The sequence below is a fragment of the Oreochromis aureus genome, linkage group 13 (assembly GCF_013358895.1).
Source record: "Oreochromis aureus strain Israel breed Guangdong linkage group 13, ZZ_aureus, whole genome shotgun sequence".
In the NCBI taxonomy this organism is placed as follows: domain Eukaryota; kingdom Metazoa; phylum Chordata; class Actinopteri; order Cichliformes; family Cichlidae; genus Oreochromis; species Oreochromis aureus.
In genome coordinates this window covers 34,931,596-34,950,560 of record NC_052954.1, presented here as the reverse complement: position 1 = coordinate 34,950,560, position 18,965 = coordinate 34,931,596, and the positions used below count along the sequence as shown (strand labels likewise).

The 18,965-nt window shown below is 40.3% G+C and overlaps 1 protein-coding gene and 1 long non-coding RNA gene across 2 annotated transcripts; one reads left to right on the top strand and one right to left on the bottom strand.

Annotated features, from left to right (window-relative positions):
- Window positions 1–7,016: 7,016 nt before the first annotated feature.
- LOC120443242 lies at window positions 7,017–7,742 on the top strand. Its single transcript, XR_005615268.1, has 4 exons — window positions 7,017–7,098; window positions 7,268–7,384; window positions 7,500–7,603; window positions 7,700–7,742. It is a non-coding gene; the product is annotated as an uncharacterized LOC120443242 (long non-coding RNA).
- Window positions 7,743–14,709: 6,967 nt separating this feature from the next.
- Window positions 14,710–15,740, bottom strand: LOC116329600 (zinc finger protein 771-like). The gene is made up of 2 exons (XM_031751643.2): window positions 15,618–15,740; window positions 14,710–15,534 (listed from the first exon to the last, which is right to left on the bottom strand). Exons 1-2 carry the CDS (start codon window positions 15,691–15,693, stop codon window positions 14,792–14,794), a joined length of 819 nt encoding a protein of 272 aa, XP_031607503.2. The 5' UTR covers window positions 15,694–15,740; the 3' UTR covers window positions 14,710–14,791.
- Window positions 15,741–18,965: the final 3,225 nt, after the last annotated feature.

Genomic DNA, 18,965 nt, shown 5'->3' with positions numbered 1-18,965 from the left:
GACAGAAACAACAGCAATATATTACAAGATGTTACTGTGAAAATGATGAATTCAGAAACAAACAAAAAAACAATATGTTAAAAGACGTTTTTCTGAGAATGCTACAGTTAGAAAGAAACAACAACAATATATTAAAAGACGCTACTGTGAGAACGATGAATTCAGAAAGAAACAACAACAATATATTAAAAGGCGCTACTGTGAGAACGATGAATTCAGAAAGAAACAACAACAATATATTAAAAGGCGCTACTGTGAGAACAATGAATTTAGAAAGAAACAACAACAATATATTAAAAGGCGCTACTGTGAGAACAATGAATTTAGAAAGAAACAACAACAATATATTAAAAGACGCTACTGTGACAATGCTGAATTTAGACAAAAGCAAAAAAGCTATATCACTAAAAGGTATCAAGAGAGCCCAGAATTCAGAGAGAGACAGAGATCTCGAGTGACTCAGCGTTATGCACGTGACAACGCATTCAGAGTAAGACACAGACAACTAATGAAACAACTAATGCGAGACAGGTATCAAAGTAATCTTGCATTCAGGATTATGCACAATATGAGATGTGCCATGAAAATAAAAAGGAAATACAGATGGGTGAACATACAAACCCAAGAGAGCGACAACAGTGTGATCAACGAGGCCATATCTGTGTTCAAATCACAAATCAAAGCTGGACCATCTTACCCATGTACTGTCTGTTTCAAGGCTTCATTTCCAAACCAAGTGCGACCCTGCACAAGGTCAAATTATGTGAAAAATCCACATGTGGTTGCAACATGTTTGACAGGAAGGTTTGTTCATCTTTGTGATGAAAACTGCAGAAATGAGCAGTGCAATGTGCCTGATGAGAGAAAGAGAGTGGATTTGTCACACCTGCCACAGTCATCTTAAAAATGGATCCATGCCAGTACTTGCTGTTGCCAATAAACTGGATCTTGCTGATATTCCACCTGAACTGTCTGATCTCAACATACTGGAGAGACATCTCATAGCCAAGTGCATACCATTTGCCAAGATTATTCCTCTTCCCAAAGGCAGACAAAGAGCAATTAGAGGAAATGTGGTCTGTGTCCCATCAGAGGTACAGGAAACTGTTGAAGCATTGCCTCGATTAAGAATTAATTCTCAAGTCATGAGAGTTAAACTGAAGAGACGCTTGTCTTATAAAGGTCATCAGCTGTTTCAGACTGTAAGCTGGTCTAAACTTGTGCAAGCACTGCATAAACTCAAGCAGATTCATCCACAGTATAAGGATGTGAGCATCAGAGATGATGCTGAGCTGTGTGATCCAACACTTCCTGATGAAGATGAGGAGGACGATGATGATGATGATGAAAACATGAATGAGGACGATTACGATGAGGCTGATTTAATGGAAATTGACAGCTGTGAGAAAAATGCACTGAGTGAAGCACAAAAATAAAATGAACAGAATATCGACATGTTACCCTGTGATGGTGAACAACCATGTGAACAGATGAGAGATGATTCAGAGCAAGCAGATGGACTGACTAATGGTGGTTTTGCACTCGAGTCCTGTTTGCAGCCCCCTGATGTGGCTGAGGAGATATTATGTTTCAGTGAAGGAATCTACTCTGTTGCTCCTGCAGAGAGAAACAATCCAATAAGTTTTTTCAAAACACCTAAACTGGAGGCCATGGCCTTCCCTGTGCAGTTTCCTACAGGCCAAAACACACTTGATGAAAGAAGGCTGATCAAAGTATCCCCCAGTGGGTATTTCAAATCAAGACTTTTCTGCATTGATGACCGTTTTGCCAAAGACACAAACTATTTGTTCTTTGCACAGTTTGTGACTGAAATACACTTGGCTACTTCCAGCATGACGATACAGTTAAGGAAGGCAAAGCCTTTGACCAGAGATGGGAGAAAAATAACCTCAGGCATGTTACAAGATAAACATGAGGTGGAGAAACTGGTGAGAAATAAAGACGCAGTGAGATTCATGCAGCCTCTGAGAGGAACCCCAGCCTATTGGGAGAAAACAACAAGAGATCTTTTGCCATGATCAGACAGTTGGGAACTCCCACGTTCTTTTGCACATTCTCAGCTGCTGAAATGCGCTGGCCTGAAGTGATTGAAGCAATAACAAGGCAGCAAGGTGAACAAGTGAGTTTTGAAGGACTTGACTGGTCAGCAAAGTGTGACATCCTGAGAAGCAATCCTGTCACAACAATGCGCATGTTTGACAAGAGAGTTGAAGCATTATTCAGAGATTTACTCTTATCTCCTGCAGAGCCACTTGGCAAAGTCATTGACTACTTTTACAGAGTGGAGTTTCAGCACAGAGGAAGCCCACACATACACTGCCTCCTGTGGGTAGAAGGTGCTCCTGTGTTTGAGGATGATGATGATCAAACTGTTGTTGATTTTATAAACAAATACATCACAGCTCAGCTGCCTGATCCACATAAACAACCTGAACTGTACAAGAAAGTAACAGAAGTGCAAAACACAGTAAGAACCACACAAAGACGTGCTTTTAGGAGTTTAAGCTCTGGGTGCCGCTTTTGGTTTTCCCAAACCACCCTGCAATGAGACGATGATCACAAGACCCAGTGAGGATGATGAACTGGAGGTAGAAACTGCAAAGAACAAGCTCAGACCACTGAACCAGCTGCTGAATGAGCCTGAAACTGCTTCCATGAGTTTAGAGCAGCTCTTGGCAAGATGCAAGTTGACACATGCAGAATATGAGAGATACCTGAATAAAATGAACACAAGGAGTACGATCATACTAAAGCGTGATCCAAAAGACTCTTGGATAAACAGCTATAATCCACATCTGCTTGAAGCCTGGAACAGTAATATCGACATAAGCTTTGTTTTAGATGCTTTCGGCGCTGCAAATTATTTAATGAAATATATATCAAAAAAAGAGGGCGGGCTTTCTGAGTACCTGAAAACTGTCATTGAGAACTCCCATAAAGACAGTGTAAATGAGTGTGATGAAATGAGAGCCGTCATGCAGGCATATTCAAAGAAGCGAGAGATCAGTGCCCAGGAGTGTGTTGCTCGTGCATGTGGTCTTCACATGAAGCAATGTTCACGTGCTGTAATATTCATTCCAACTGATGATAATCCTGTGAAAATGAGTCGTCCCCTGTCAGTTCTGGACAACACAACACCTGAGTCTTCCAATGTTTGGATGACATCTTTGAATGACAAATACAAAGCCAGACCTGAAACACCAGAGTATGAGGAGATGTGCATGGCAGACTTTGCTGCTACTTGCAGGATTGTCTATGGCCAACAGACAAAAGGTAAAGATGTTTTGCCCCTTCTCAATGAGATGGGATTTGTGCAAAGGCGCAAAAACGATAAGCCTGCTATCATCAGATTTCACCGATGCTCACAAGAAAAAAATCCAGAGCAATATTATGGAAGACTGCTTAAACTGTACCTTCCTCATCGTTCAGACAACGAACTGAAAACGCCATCGTTGCCAACCTATCAGGCTTTCTATGGTGCTGGCTGTGTACACCTACCAGGTACTGACCGTCTTGAGTACGTGCAACACATTGTCAAAAGAAACAGAGAAAAATATGAGAAAAACAGTGAGGAGATCGAGAGCGCTGTTGAGGAATATGAGCAGAACAGAGGTGTGATTGACGAATGGTGTAATCTGGCACCTGAATCAGATCTTGTAAGGTTGCCACTTGTTGAACAAGAAAGAGAGCGAGACAATGAAAATGAACAGGAAGATGTGCCCGACTACAGCCGTCAGGCTGATGCTTCAACAGAAGTCAGAGCCATCAGGGAACCCCCTGCTATTGATCCCACATTGTTACGTCAGATGTTTCAGAATCTGAATAAGAAGCAAGCCTGCATATTTTATGCAGTTAGAGACTGGTGCATTAAAAGGGTCTGTTCTCTAAATCCAGAGCAGTTTTTCTTTTATATTAATGGTGGTGCTGGAACAGGAAAATCACATCTTATCAAATGCATCTACTCAGAAGCATCTAAGATACTGAGCAAAGTGCCCAGATATGCAGACGACGTTGACATATCAAAACCCACTGTCCTGTTAACTGCTTTCACTGGGACTGCAGCATTTAACATTTCTGGAACAACACTGCATTCTCTTCTCAAGCTCCCTAGAAGCTTAAAACCTCCCATTCAGGGACTTGGCAATCAGCTGGATGAAGTCAGATCAGAACTTTTGAATGCTGAAATAATCGTCATTGACGAAGTGTCTATGGTGTCAAGACATCTCTTTGCATATGTAGATGCAAGACTCAAACAGATCAAAGGGACTCGGAGACCCTTTGGAGGCATGTCAGTCATTGCTGTTGGAGACTTCTATCAGCTACCCCAGTGCGACAGTCAAAACCTCTCTGTGTGCACGACCCGTCCGAGATCGACCTGTGGCGGGAGCATTTTCAGATGATCACTCTGACTGAGATTATGCGTCAGAAAGATGATGTTGTCTTTGCTGAGATGCTGAACAGAACTGTGTGAAAGGAAAGTTGGATGTGCTTTGCGAAGCAGATAGAAATTTGTTGTCACAGGCCATAACTGAACCAGCCCTTTGTCCGACTGATGCGTTGCACATTTTTGCAACTAATAAAGAAGTGGATGCGCACAACTCTGCAACACTGGCTCTGCTCCATACTCATATCATTGACATCCATGCAGATGATTATAGAAAAGATCCTAGAACTGGCAGAATGGCACTACAAGACAGACCATTGAAAGGAGGTAAAACGAGTTACCAGATACACTGAAAGTTGCAGAAGGAGCTCGTGTCATGCTCACCAGAAACATTGACATACAAAATGGTTTGGTTAATGGAGCTTTTGGAAAACTACTTAGAGTAGTTTACTCTGAAAATGACCAACACATCATCAAGCTTGGACTTAAAATGGATAATGAGACATCTGAAAGAATAACCCAACACCAGCAGACGACATGGTGTACATTGAGAGAGCAGAAGAGAATCTAAAGCAGAAAGGAGTGGTACGAAGACAGTTCCCAGTGAAGCTGGCCTTTGCATGTACAATACATAAGGTACAGGGAATGACAACCACATCAGCTGTTGTCTCTCTTAAGAGCATTTTTGAGCCCGGCATGGCCTACGTAGCTGTCAGTAGAGTGACGCCTCTCAGTGGACTGTATCTTCTTGATATGGAGGAGAAAAAAATATTCACCAATCCAGAAATCACTGCAGCGCTTGAGAACATGAGACAAGCCAACCTTGATGACATGATGCCTCTTCTACACGTGATACAAACACTGAGCAGGTCAGAGGTTTTCACCATTGTTCATCATAATACAGAGGGACTGCCAGCTCACATTAATGACATCAAGAATCACCATGAATTGTGTCTAGCAGATGTTTTGTGCCTAACAGAAACACACCTGCGGGGCTCTTTTGTCGCAGAGAGTCTCCACTTGAAAATTACAATTTGTTCAAACGCAACAGACACCTGTCCTACACAAACTTTCCCCAGATGGCAAACAGAAGTGGTGGTGGAGTTGCTGTTTATGTGAAAAGTGACTTTCAAGTGCATGAAAAACAGTACATCCATAATGTAACTGACCTTGAATTTCTGGCTTTAAAGGTTGAAGCACCAGTCAGTGCTCTGATTGCAGTTGTGTACAGACCTCCAGACTACACTCTGAGGCCATTCCTGAAAAACCTGGTAAGCCTATTAGACTCATTAGAGATCATGGACTGTCATCCCATCATAGTGTGTGTGATTTTAATGAGAATGTTTTATCCAGTGCAAACAAACCAATCCTGGAGCTGTTTGAATCTAGGGATATACGCACAGGTCATCACTGCCCCTACCACAGAGAAGAACACACTGCTTGACCTAATTTTCATTTCTCAGCCAGAGCGATGTCTCCATTCTGGAGTCATGAAGACCTACCATAGTTACCATGACCCTGTATACTGTGTATTGTCCTGTGATGATTCATGAACTATATCTTTGAATACAGTAAGTAATTTCTATATTTTTGAATGACTTAAGAAAGTAGAGCGATATTTAAAAGTTGACTTAAGAAAAATGCCCTGCATTGCAGTATAATGTTTGAATTTTTTACATAAAATACAATTACATGAATTAAGTAATGATATCAGTAAAATATGACAATTATATTTATTACAGAAAATCTAAAAATCAGTAATCTATGAATGTCAGAAAAATCAAATATAGCAGTTTAAAACGAACCGTGCAGGCATATCCTCTCTTCAGCCAGGCTTCAAAATCCTGCCAGGCTGCCCCAGTCTCACTGTGGCTGGGAGGGAGGGAGGGTGGACCAGAGGATTGCCCACACAACACATAAATGTTCAACAGCTTCTTCATTGTTTCTGAATAAACAACAATGACTAAAGGTTGCTTTTTAAAAAAAAAAAAAAAAAAGAATAAGAAAAAAAAAAAAAGAAAACCTAATTACAGCAATAATGACAGTTAAGCCAGTTTATCTGTGCCTCTATTTTGAAATAATATTTACAAAATGTTATTGATTTCAGTTTATTATAATCTTTAAACTTTTTCAAAAGTATATGATTATATTTTTGGACAAATCTTTCGATGAAACATACATTTTATGAGCTTTTATCATGTTTCAGCCAGTGCATTTATCAGGGTGGGTCTGGGTCTGGGATGATAAATGCACTGGCTGATAACTGCACATTTCTGGCCAGAAATGTTTCAGCAGTGTTACATATGTACTACATATGTTTCACTTGCTTTTTGTTACCAGCTGATACCCTACATTTGTATAGACATTGGATGGTGTGAGGCTGGGGAGTTGAGTGGAGTGAGTAGGCGGGAGTTGAATGTGGGGGGGTACGTGTGGGAGGTTGTTAGGTTTCTTTTCTTCTTTTTTTTTTTTTGTTAAGAGAGACACAGTCCTCCTGTGTCTTCTCTCAAGCTTCACATGTAAAATCCAACAGTGTGAAGCACATAGCAGCCAGAAACTGTAATGCCACAGATCAGAGAGGCTTCATCATCACCATCTTCATCGCCAGACGATCAGAGCGTGAGACTTCACATCTGGAGCACAGGAGAGATTCTGTGATAAGTCCTCCTTCTAGCTTGTCCCACTAGCAGTCGGTGAGATTTACTCACAACAAAAAGGGGTTAATGACATTATTTTCATGGAAACATGTATTAATTCTTTGTAAAGTGTTTAAATTGTGTTTTCACTTGACCTTATGAGTGCTATTTTGAGTGTATTTTAATATCTGTACTTAGGTGTTTCCTCTGTGATCCATCCCTTCAGAGCTGAGACACTCAGGACTGAACAGACTGCACAGCTTCTGTGACTGAGCCTACAAAACACCTTCTTTGAAACCACACATGATAGAAGGGCTTTACGTTTGCAGCAGCACTACTAAAGGTATTCAGTTTATTACAGGATGTGTTTGTTTCTTAGGACCAGCTCTAAGTGCACACTACCTAACATATACACCTTTCTGTTTATTGCAAACCAACTACTTGGATCATATGGCCAGTCGGCAGGAATGTTGCTGCAGGAAAACATCCCTGCAGATCACCATCATTGTCAGACTGACTGTGCCTCCTTTGTGCAGTGTCAAGATCCTCCCTAAATGAGTGTGTAAGTTCATTATTTTATTCCCTTTGACAAGACAAGTATCACTGATATTTACATTTACAACTACATATGTTCCTGTTTTCTGCTCTTCTTTTAAAGTCCTCAGCTATCCTGCTTCTGTGCTGCTTGCCACACATCAAACACTGGCCGGATGACAGGGAGGATCCACTCTGAAGTCACTGGACATGATGAGGATCATATGGGACTTTATAGTTTCACAGAAATGTTGTGCTCTTTGATTACAGGTTTTAAATGGACATAATGACTGCCTCTCTCTGATCAACAGGCTAAAGGATTGTTTTCATTGTTAGTGCTCTGTACAATGTATGCTTATTTAACATTTCATCACAGAGCAAACCTTTATTTATTTAACATATTTTTATTTTGTTTTAATGTTGAATTAACTGTGGGGATTTTTTTAAGTGGGCACTCAGGATGTCATATGACCAGAAATGTGGTAACTGGAATTCAACAGTATGTAAAGAAAGAATCTGCTAAGAACAAAACACACACAAAAACCCCCCAAGAGAACTCAAATTCATTCCATGTAATCCAGTCTAAAACATTTTAAACTGCTGAACAGCAACACAAACAGTGTTAAAGAAACAGTGTTAACAGAATAATTATGATGAGTTTGTACCAAAGTTTCAGGTCACATGGCACACCTAGTGTGTAGTGTGGGGTATCAGCTGGTAAGTATAGGTTTTTTCATATTTGTGTCCTTAGAGTTCAGATAGATTAAGCCTTGTGTATAATAATTAGTCATAACCACAACTCAAAGTCAGGGACTAACTAAATTTGTGACTTTGTGTCTGAGCCCAGGTTAAAACACTGTGTAAAAAAGCATTTAGTGGCATGGCTGAACAATGCTGTAAACTAATGATACTTATTTATCCACAAAAAGGACTAATGTGTTTATTTGATTATTTGTATGTGTTAAACTGTGTCACCACCTTAGGCTTTCGTTTGAGTTCACTCAAAAATCTCTATACAGTTCTCTTTTACCACTGTGTGGACACTGTTTACAATAAAACATAAAAAAGAATGAGTAATAAAAAGATGTGTAGACAGATCAGTAGACCGATAGAAACAGCTGTTCAGCCATGTTCTAAGAAACCAACACAATTTAAAGGTTCAGGATTGTGGTTTTAAAAGTTGAATTTTCATGTATTTCATATGTTGCTTATTATTTTTATTTGCTTATTTAATTTTGTTATTTTTATTTATTCTCCTGTGAAGTGTTTAACAAAAAAAGCTACTTTAATTTCAATTTTATTTGTTTATTATTTGGTAATTTGTTCTTTAAGAATCGAGTCTGTGCCAAAAACTAAAGTTGAACAGACACATGACAGGATCAGATTATTAACACCTTAAAACATTGCAAACGTCTCTTTTTAAAATGATTTTTATTGTATTTCGAAAAAAACATTTGTTGAATTAATTTAAGTTCTTTTCAGAAAGAAGCTGTACAATATGACTTAAGATTTTTATGTTATTTTCTATGACATACAAAACAAATTGATGTATGTAATACCATTAAACATGATATACACATGTGTATATGCCTGAAAAACATTATCCTGGATATTAAAGCTTGTATTTTCTCCAGAATGTTTGTTCATCTTTTCAGTTCAATTCAACAAATTTGTTTTTACAATTATTTTTATTATTTTTTTATGAATTAGAGATTTATAATACATAATTCCACTCTTTAAGTGATTAGAAGAATATGAACTTTTGTTTTTCATTCAGAGGTTTTCTGACTAAATTTTCTTTTGTCATTACTCATCTTTTTCTAATTTATATTTTAAACATGTTCAGCTATTTTCCAACTTCTTCTGTGTGAAAATCAGCTTTCAAAAGTTCTGCACTTTTGTTTTCAGGTTACAAATTCTGTATTTTCCAGCTAATTCAGCATTTTTAGCTTAATATTCAGTATTTAATTCATTTCAGTGCATACATTCAGATTCAAGCATTCACACTGCAGTTTCTTCAGAAAATGCACTTTCTAGTTATTATTATTAGTGTGAATGCTTGTAAAAGCATTCACAGTATTGTTCTTCTAATCTTTATTATTATTATTATTATTATATTTTATTATATATTCCGTACGCTTTTTGTACTGTATCTCCTTCAAAACCGTTCAACTTAGAAAACCATTCAAACACCGTTAGATTCCTCTTCTTTTGGACATGACTGCTTCTACTTTTCTCATTTATAACATTTATATTTTTAAAATTATTCAACTTTTTTCAACAAAATTTCCCATGTATTTCAATGGAGAGACCCTTCAAATCCTCATTGAACTTACTCATTTTCAAACTGTATCTACTTCAACATACGTTGACATAGAGCTACCATTCAAACTTTAAAACGAAGACAAGACATTCAACTATTCAACTTGTATTTATCTTTGCAATATCTGTTATACTTTTTCTTCAGTTCCAGTTTAAGTTTCATGATGTTTTTTCAGCCGTTTCAGAGTTTATAATGGGTGTGTATGGGACGGAATGTTGGGGCTAGAGTGAGACAGCTGAACTGCTAGAGTGAGAGGAGCGAAAAAAATTAATCTTAAAATCTTTTTAAAACTGCTGCTGTGTCCACAGCGTTTGATCTACAGGTATGATTTTACCCTCAAAACGTAGCCATCGCTGTCCTCTTTCATCCAATGTGTTTACTATTGTACTAGGTGTTATGGTTCTTTCATAAATGTCACCAAAGCACAGCCTCCTCCCTCCAACTCCTCCATAGACTCCAATGTTAAAGTGGCTCAGAAAGTTCCTTTGAAAATCAGAAGAGCAGGCTGTCTTTACACTGTCACCACGTCCATATAATAAACTCCACAGGCATGAAAACTGAGAATTAGGTAGACTAGACATTGCTGCCGCTCACGGTGAAAGAATTTTGTCAATACGACATGTACTTTTCATTTGGGAAGGATTTGTTTGGGGCTGACTTTTCTGTTCATTTTAAGCAGCAAAAGTGAGGTGCATGTCTGTGTGCGTGTGTATGGAGCCCTGGCTCAGTCACTATAGCAACCAGGCTCACACCTGCCTGCCTAACGAGCTCTCTCTCACACTGCCAAGATTCATCTTGAACACTTCTCTTTCAACAGCTGCTGTGTCCACAGTGTTTGCTCTACAGCCATCATTTTACCCTCAAAATGAAGCCATCGTTCTTCTCTTTCCAACAGCGTGTCTTTCAAAGCTCAGAGATGTAAACCTTTAAAACTGTGTGGATCCAAGTGAAGGGACCGTATTTTAGTCATTCAGTGATTCAAAGAATATGAACTTTTAATATTCATTCAGATGTTTTCTGACTCTAAATAGTCTTTTCTCATATTTTTAGGTTTTTCTAATTTACATTTAAAACATTTTCAGCTGTTTTCTAACTTCTTCTCTGTGGATGGCAGCTTTTAGCAGTTCAGCTTTTTGTTTTCAGGTGAAAATTTCTGTATTTTCATCTCATTCAACATTTTTAACTTAAAATTCAGCAATTAATTCATTTCAGCGCATATATTCAGATTCAAGCATTCACACTGCAGTTTCTTCAGAAAATGCACTTTCTAGTTATATTTTATTATATATTCCGTACGTTTTTTGTAGTCTATCTCCTTCAAAACCGTTCAACTTAGAAAAACCATTCAAACACCGTTAGATTCCTCTTCATTAGGACATGACTGCTTCTACTTTTCTCATTTTTAACATTTATATTTTTAATTTTATTCAACTTTTTTCAACAAAAATTTCCCATGTATTTCAATGGGGAGACCCTTCAAATCCTCATTCAACTTACTCATTTTCAAACTGTATCTACTTCAACATACGTTGACATAGAGCCACCATTCAAACTTTAAAACGAAGACAAGACATTCAACTATTCAACTTGTATTTATCTTTTCAATATCTATTATACTTTTTCTTCAGTTCCAGTTTAAGTTTCATGATGTTTTTTCAGCCGTTTCAGAGTTTATAATGGGTGTGTATGGGACGGAATGTTGGGGCTAGAGTGAGACAGCTCAACTGCTAGAGTGAGAGGAGCAAAAAATTAATCTTAAAATATTTTTAAAACTGCTGCTGTGTCCACGGTGTTTGGTCTACAGGTATGATTTTACCCTCAAAACGTAGCCATCGCTGTCCTCTTTCATCCAATGTGTTTACTATTGTACTAGGTGTTATGGTTCTTTCATAAATGTCACCAATGCACAGCCTCCTCCTCCAACTCCTCCATAGACTCTAATGTTAAAATGGCTCAGAAGGTTCGTTTGAAAACCAGAAGTACAGGCTGTCTTTACACTGTCACCATGTCCATATAATAAACTCCACAAGCATGAAAACTGAGAATTAGGTAGACTGGACATTGCTGTCGCTCACGGTGAAAGAATTTTGTCAATAGGACCTGTACTTTTCATTTGGGAGCGATTTGTTTTGACCTGACTTTTCTGTTCATTTTAAGCAGCAAAAGTGAGGTGCATGTCTGTGCGCGTGTGTATGGAGCCAGTGGGTGCAGTCACTATAGCAACCAGGCTCACACCTGCCTGCCTGCCTAACGAGCTCTCTCTCTCACTCTGCCAATATTCATCTTAAACACTTCTCTTTCAACTGCTGCTGTGTCCACAGTGTTTGCTCTACAGCCATCATTTTACCCTCAAAACGAAGCCATCGTTGTTCTCTTTCCAACAGCATGTCTTTCAAAGCTCAGAGATGTAAACCTTTAAAAGTGTGTGGATCCAAGTGGAGGGATTACACTTTAGTCATTCAGTGATTCAAAGAATATGAACTTTTAATATTCATTCAGATGTTTTCTGACTCTAAATTTTCTGTTCTCATTTCTTAGGTTTTCCAAATTTTAATTTAAAACTTTTTCAGCTATTTTCCAACTTCTTTTGTGAACATCAGCTTTCAAAAGTTCTGCACTTTTGTTTTCAGGTTAAAAACTCTGTATTTTCCAGCTCATTCAACATTTTTATTTTTAACTTAAAATTCTGCAATTAATTCATTTCAGTGCATACATTCAGATTCAAGCATTCACACTGCAGTTTCTTCAGAAAATGCACTTTCTAGTTACTATATCATCATATTCGTGACGTTTTTGTGCATCTATCTCCTTCAAAACCGTTCAACTTAGAAAACCATTCAAACACCGTTAGATTCCTCTTCTTTTGGACATGACTGCTTGTATTTTTCTCATTTATAACATTTATATTTTTAAAATTATTCAACTTTTTTCAACAAAAATTTCCCATGTATTTCAATGGGGAGACCCTTCAAATTCTCCTTCAACTTACTCCTCTTTAAACTGTATCTACTTCCACATACGTTGACATAGAGCCACCATTCAAACTTTAAAACGAAGACAAGACATTCAGCTGTTCAACTTGTATTTATCTTTTCAATATCTATTATACTTTTTCTTCAGTTCCAGTTTAAGTTTCATGATGTTTTTTCACCCATTTCAGAGTTTATAATGGGTGTGTATGGGACGGAATGTTGGGGCTAGAGTGAGACAGCTCAACTGCTAGAGTGAGAGGAGCGCGAAAAAATTAATCTTAAAATATTTTTAAAACTGCTGCTGTGTCCGCAGCGTTTGCTCTACAGGTCTGATTTTACCCTCAAAACGTAGCCATCGCTGTCCTCTTTCATCCAATGTGTTTACTATTGTACTAGGTGTTATGGTTCTTTCATAAATGTCACCAAAGCACAGCCTCCTCCCTCCAACTCCTCCATAGACTCTAATGTTAAAATGGCTCAGAAGGTTCGTTTGAAAATCAGAAGAGCATGGTGTTTTACACTGTCACCACGTCCATATAATAAACTCCTCAGGCATGAAAACTGAGAATTAGGTAGACTGGACATTGCTGCAGCTCACGGTGAAAGAATTTCGTCAATAGGACCTGTACTTTTCATTTGGGAAGGATTTGTTTGGGCCTGACTTTTCTGTTCATTTTAAGCAGCAAAAGTGAGGTGCATGTCTGTGTGCGTGTGTATGGAGCCATTGGGTGCAGTCACTATAGCAACCAGGCTCACACCTGCCTGCCTAACGAGCTCTGTCTCTCACTGTGCCAAGATTCATCTTAAACACTTCTCTTTCAACTGCTGCTGTGTCCACAGTGTTTGCTCTACAGCGATCATTTTACCCTCAAAACGAAGCCATCGTTGTTCTCTTTACAACACAGTGTCTTTCAAAGCTCAGAGATGTAAACTTTTTAAACTGTTTTTGGTGAAGTGGAGGGATCACATTCTAGTCATTCAGTGATTCAAAGAATATGAACTTTTAATATTCATTTGGATATTTTCTGACTCTAATTTTCTTTTCTCATTACTTAGGTTTTTCTAATTTACATTTAAAACATTTTCAGCTATTTTCCAACTTCTTCTGTGTGAACATAAGCTTTCAAAAGTTCTGCACTTTTGTTTTCAGGTTAAAAACTCTGTATTTTTCAGCTCATTCAACATTTTTGGCTTAATATTCAGCAATTAATTCATTTCAGTGCATACATTCAGATTCAAGCATTCACACTGCAGTTTCTTCAGAAAATGCACTTTCTAGTTCACACTGAATTTTGTTGTTCTGGTAAAAACAAATATAAAGTTTGAATTTCTTTCATTTCCTCTGTACACACGTCCTCTGAGGTGTGACGTTAACTGAGCGTGTGCGAGGTCTTGGTCAGCTGACACACCTGTGCTCGCGGAGGCTCCTCATGGTGGTGAAGCAGCGGCCGCAGGCTGAGCAACTGAAAGGTTTCCTTCCTGTGTGGACGAGCTCGTGGCTCTTCAGGTTTCCCTTCTGGCTGAACTTTTTCAGGCACACGGCGCACTCGAACGGCTTCTCGCCGCTGTGGACGCGTTTGTGCCTGACGAGGTTCTGGGACACGCTGAAGCTCCGCCCACAAAACTCACAGATGAATGGCTTCTCGCCACTATGCATGCGCAGATGCAGAATGACGCCTGCCTGAGTGGCGAAGGTTTTCCCACACTGCGAGCAGCTGAACGGTTTCCCCTCCGAGTGGCTGCGGCGGTGGGTCTTCAGGTGAGCAGCCTGTGTGAAGCTGCGGCCACACACACCGCAGCTGAACGGACGGCGGCCCGAGTGTATGAGGCAGTGGCGCCGTAGGTTGGCCGACACGCTGAAGCTCCTCCCGCAGATGTCGCAGGTGAAGGCCTTCTCGCCGGTGTGCACGCGATGGTGCACCTACAGTCCGCTGCTGCTGGAGAAGTGGCGGCCACACCACTCACAGACGTGAGGCCGCTCGCCGCTGTGTGTCCGCTGCTGGGCCGTTAGGCCGCTCTGCTGGCTGAATGCCTTCCCGCACACTCTGCAGCTGAATGGCTTCAGACCAGCGTGGACAGTGAGCAGGTGCACGCGCACGCTGCGGGGTGCTGTGAAGCCTTTGCCGCAGGTGGGACAGGTGAAGGGTTTGTGCTGCAGGTGCACGCGGCGGTGAGCGGACAGGTCAGCGCGTCTGGAGAACGTTTGGCCGGCGCTCTGACACGTCAGTCTGTGCTTCTTCAGGCCGCACACCGTCGCGAGCATCTCTCTGCAGGCTGAGCACATGAGCGGCCACCGCCCCGCCGCCTGGTGTACCCTGAGGTGGCCGCGCGTGCCGAAAGCCTTCCCGCAGTGACTGCAGGCGTATGGGCGCTGGTGCCCGTGGACAGTGAGATGGTGGATGCGTTTGCTGCTGTGGGCGGAGAAACAGCGGCCGCACACGGAACAGCTGAATGGGCGCTCCCCACTGTGCACGCGCACGTGAGCACGCAGGTTGGAGCGTTTGGAGAAGTCTCTGCTACAGACATTGCAGCTGAAGCTCCGCCCACTGCCTGCTCCTGGAGCCTGCTCTGATCGGTCACTTGTAATAACATCTGATTGGCTGCTCAGCTTCTGCTGGACCCCAACCTCTGAGGCTGGATGGGCGGAGTCTGGCTGAGGGTTAACTGCAAAGAGAGAAAGAAAAGGAAGGGTCAAAAGATGAAGCTGAAGGTCACATGACCTTATTGCTGTTGTTCCTCCGCCTCACCGGGCTCTTTCAACTCCGCCTCCTCCTCCAGCAGCCTCCCCAGCTCCTCCAGCAGACGCTCGCAGAGGGTTGTCATGACAGTGAGAAGCTCTGGTCTGGAGGCCTGGAGCCTGGGGCTCGCTCGGGCCACTTCGGAGGCGGGGTGTCCTCGGCCTCTCGGCCCGGGGCTCGGTCACTCAGGCACAGCTGGCTGCCGGCGGAGCTCACGGGCACGCCACTGCAACCCCCGGCTTCTGCTCCGCTGGCTGCTGAGTGACCCCTCATCTGGGACTCTCCTCAGCTCTTTCTGGGATAGTGACGCTGCTGCCCTCTGTTGGTCTTCCTTGGTCTCTGTGTTCTGGGGGCCTCTGGATGTCTGGAGTTTTGATCTCCTCCATACCTGCTTCATGCCCTGGAGGACGGGGCAGTGGCCCCCACACCCTCTAGCAGATCATTACATGAAGGAACCTTTTAAAAACAAGCGCGTTCATGCTCACAGGTGTACACACAGGTGATCACACACAAACTACACCCTTTTGGCTCTTACCTCAAAGCACACTGTGCGCTGTCGATCTTACGTGCTGCACAATAATGTCTAACATTTAGTATTTACTGTCATATTCCCATAGATCATTGTGATGTTGTTTATTACTCTCATTTTCTTCTGCTTGCTTTCTCTTTCTTTCTCAACAGGTGAACCAGATGATCGATATATGTATTTTTTGTCTGCTTATTTTGTTGGTTTTGGTTTTTGCCCTTTTCCCCGTCCCTCTTCCCCGCTGTTTTTCTTTTCCTCTTTCTTTCTCCCCTTTCTTTCCCCAGTTAAGTCTGTCCCGTATTCAGCAAGTGAAAATAAAATAAACAATAAAGGTGAATCAAATGGACCATTACGGCAAGGCTGGGATGGTCAATTTAGTAAAAGTAAATCATTTGGGCATCTTTCTTCGCCTTTAGACAATAATTCTGATGGCAAAAGAACCAAACGGGACAGGTTAAAAAAAAGAAAAAAAAAAAAAGAAAAAAAAAAAAAAAGACAGTGAGAAGCTCCGCCTACAATGCAAACACAAACAAAACGATCGACTGACGATGACATCAGCAGAGATTTTAAAAAGCTTTACAAAAACAGAATCGTGAATTAAAACAAATAAATAAAACAAATTAAAATATCACAATCAATAAGTATAACTGTAACATCAGAGCGCCTCCTGCTGGTCACTGCTACATCTGCACGGTGGTTCTATACTGAACCCTGCTGTGTGAATAAAATACTTTTTAAAATAAATGTTGTGAAAGAACAAAAATACTAAATGTAATTCATTTTGTTTATTTAATATTTTAATATATTTTAATATTATTTGTTAAGATTAAAAAATGAATATAAAAAATTATATTCAATAACATTTGTCGCTGTTTTTTTGTGTGCCTCTTCTGTGACTCCGCCCCTGTGCATGTCCTCCTTCATCCACGACGCTCCTCTGAGCTCCTCCTCTGAGCTCCTCCTGCCTTCCAAAGGGATTTGGGCTGTAGCTCATTTTATGGATGAGAATGAGGTTTTCTTAAAACATGAGACGCTCTGTGAGAAGTTTGAGGTAAGATGCTGCTGACAGTCTGTCAATGGAAAATTGTACTTAGTAGTCAGTATAAGCTTTTAATGATATAAGTTTGCATATGATAGAATACTGTATGTTGACCTTTTGATGACTTAGACTGTTGTCCACTAAAATAGAGCTCGTCTAAGGACTGGCAGCTCCCCCGCAGGGGGTAGAAAACTGGGCTCGCCCGAAGGGGCTGGTAGCATTTTAAACTAAAATAGAGCTCGCTCACGGACTGGCAGCTCCCCGTGAGGGGGTAAAGGTAGTGCGCATAAATGTACTGTACTGTTTTGTTTATGTTGGTGGAATAAGTTGATTTTTTTTTTACAGCACAATAAGGAGGCTGAACTATTCCACTAATTTGTTTACTGTTGGTCGCTGAAGTACTGGTGAACTGAGAGGAAGGTCGTGTTTCATCACGTAAAGGTGACACCGCTTTCAAGAATAGCTTGAAAGTAGAAGGGCGTGTCAGCTACCTCTCTCTGTTCTCGTGCCAGTGAAAGCGCCGCAGGTGTGTGTGTGTGTGTTACTAAGCGCTAAAAGAAGCATAAACTAATAATGGGTAATAAGGCAACAAAACTCACTGCTGACGAGCAGTGGCTAGAAAAGAAATGTCCAGGTGCCGGACAAATTAGTGCATATAGATAGAGAAATCCAAAGAAAACTAAATGTCCCACGTGGGAGGAAAATGCATTAACTAAATTATAAGAAACCCTCCAAGCAGAAATAAATACTGAAAAGGATGCTAAAAAGAAATCAAAGCATACACAAGAGTTGTAATATTTTAAAGCATGGAAAGAGGAATGAAGTGGAATAAACAAAAGGTTAAATTAAGGTTAACTTAAATTAAAGCAATGAAACAAAATTGGGAAGACAACCAAGCTGAATGAATAGAATGCGTGAAATCAGATAATTCACACAAAATATATCAAATAAAAAAGAGAGATGCATAAGGCATATTAAGGCTGTGTCATTGTTCAGCCAAGGAAAATGTCTCCAGCTTGGGAAGGTGTGAAGCTGCAGGTTCACACAGACCCGTGATGGATACATAATAAAATATAAACTAATATACTATTGTATATTAGTAGTAAAGTAGTGTATTGTAATATACTGTTGCTGTTATAAAAAGGAAAAACAATACAATGATAACATTAATAATGACATACTATTAATAAGAAGAGGCACCTCAGTCAGTTATGATGTGAGGTGAATGATTGTTAAAAGTAGTCTGAGTCAAGCTCAAGGTTTGCTCAAACTCAGTACAATGATATAGGAGATGAAGAAAATAAGGAAATAACTACACTAATCAGGTGCATAGAGACACTTGACCTGCTTGTAAACCTGTCATCTTAGATGAGACTTTGTTAAGATGAAGAGCAAACCTATACTAACAACTAATGAGCCAAACCCTGTATACAACAGCTAAAGCTACAAGATTGAGAAGCTGAATTAAATATGTGGACACTACCAAGCTAATGAGGAGCGGTGACGCATGGAGATGCTGGTTTTGCTCACTACAATTGTATAAATAGAGTTTGAATTCATTACTGTGGATGTACAGTGAGTGACCTCTATATATCTTGAAAAGCATGTCTGAAATACTCGTATGAAAGCATATTTTGAGTGATTTTAACTGTGTGAATGCTGTGAGTAGTAGGTTTTGAGTGATTGGGTGTGATTTGTACAAAAATAATAAAACATAAGTAATAATAACACTACACAGGTTCATAGTAGAGTGTGTGAACAAGTGGAAGTTTGAGAGAAAAGGCAGTGTGTG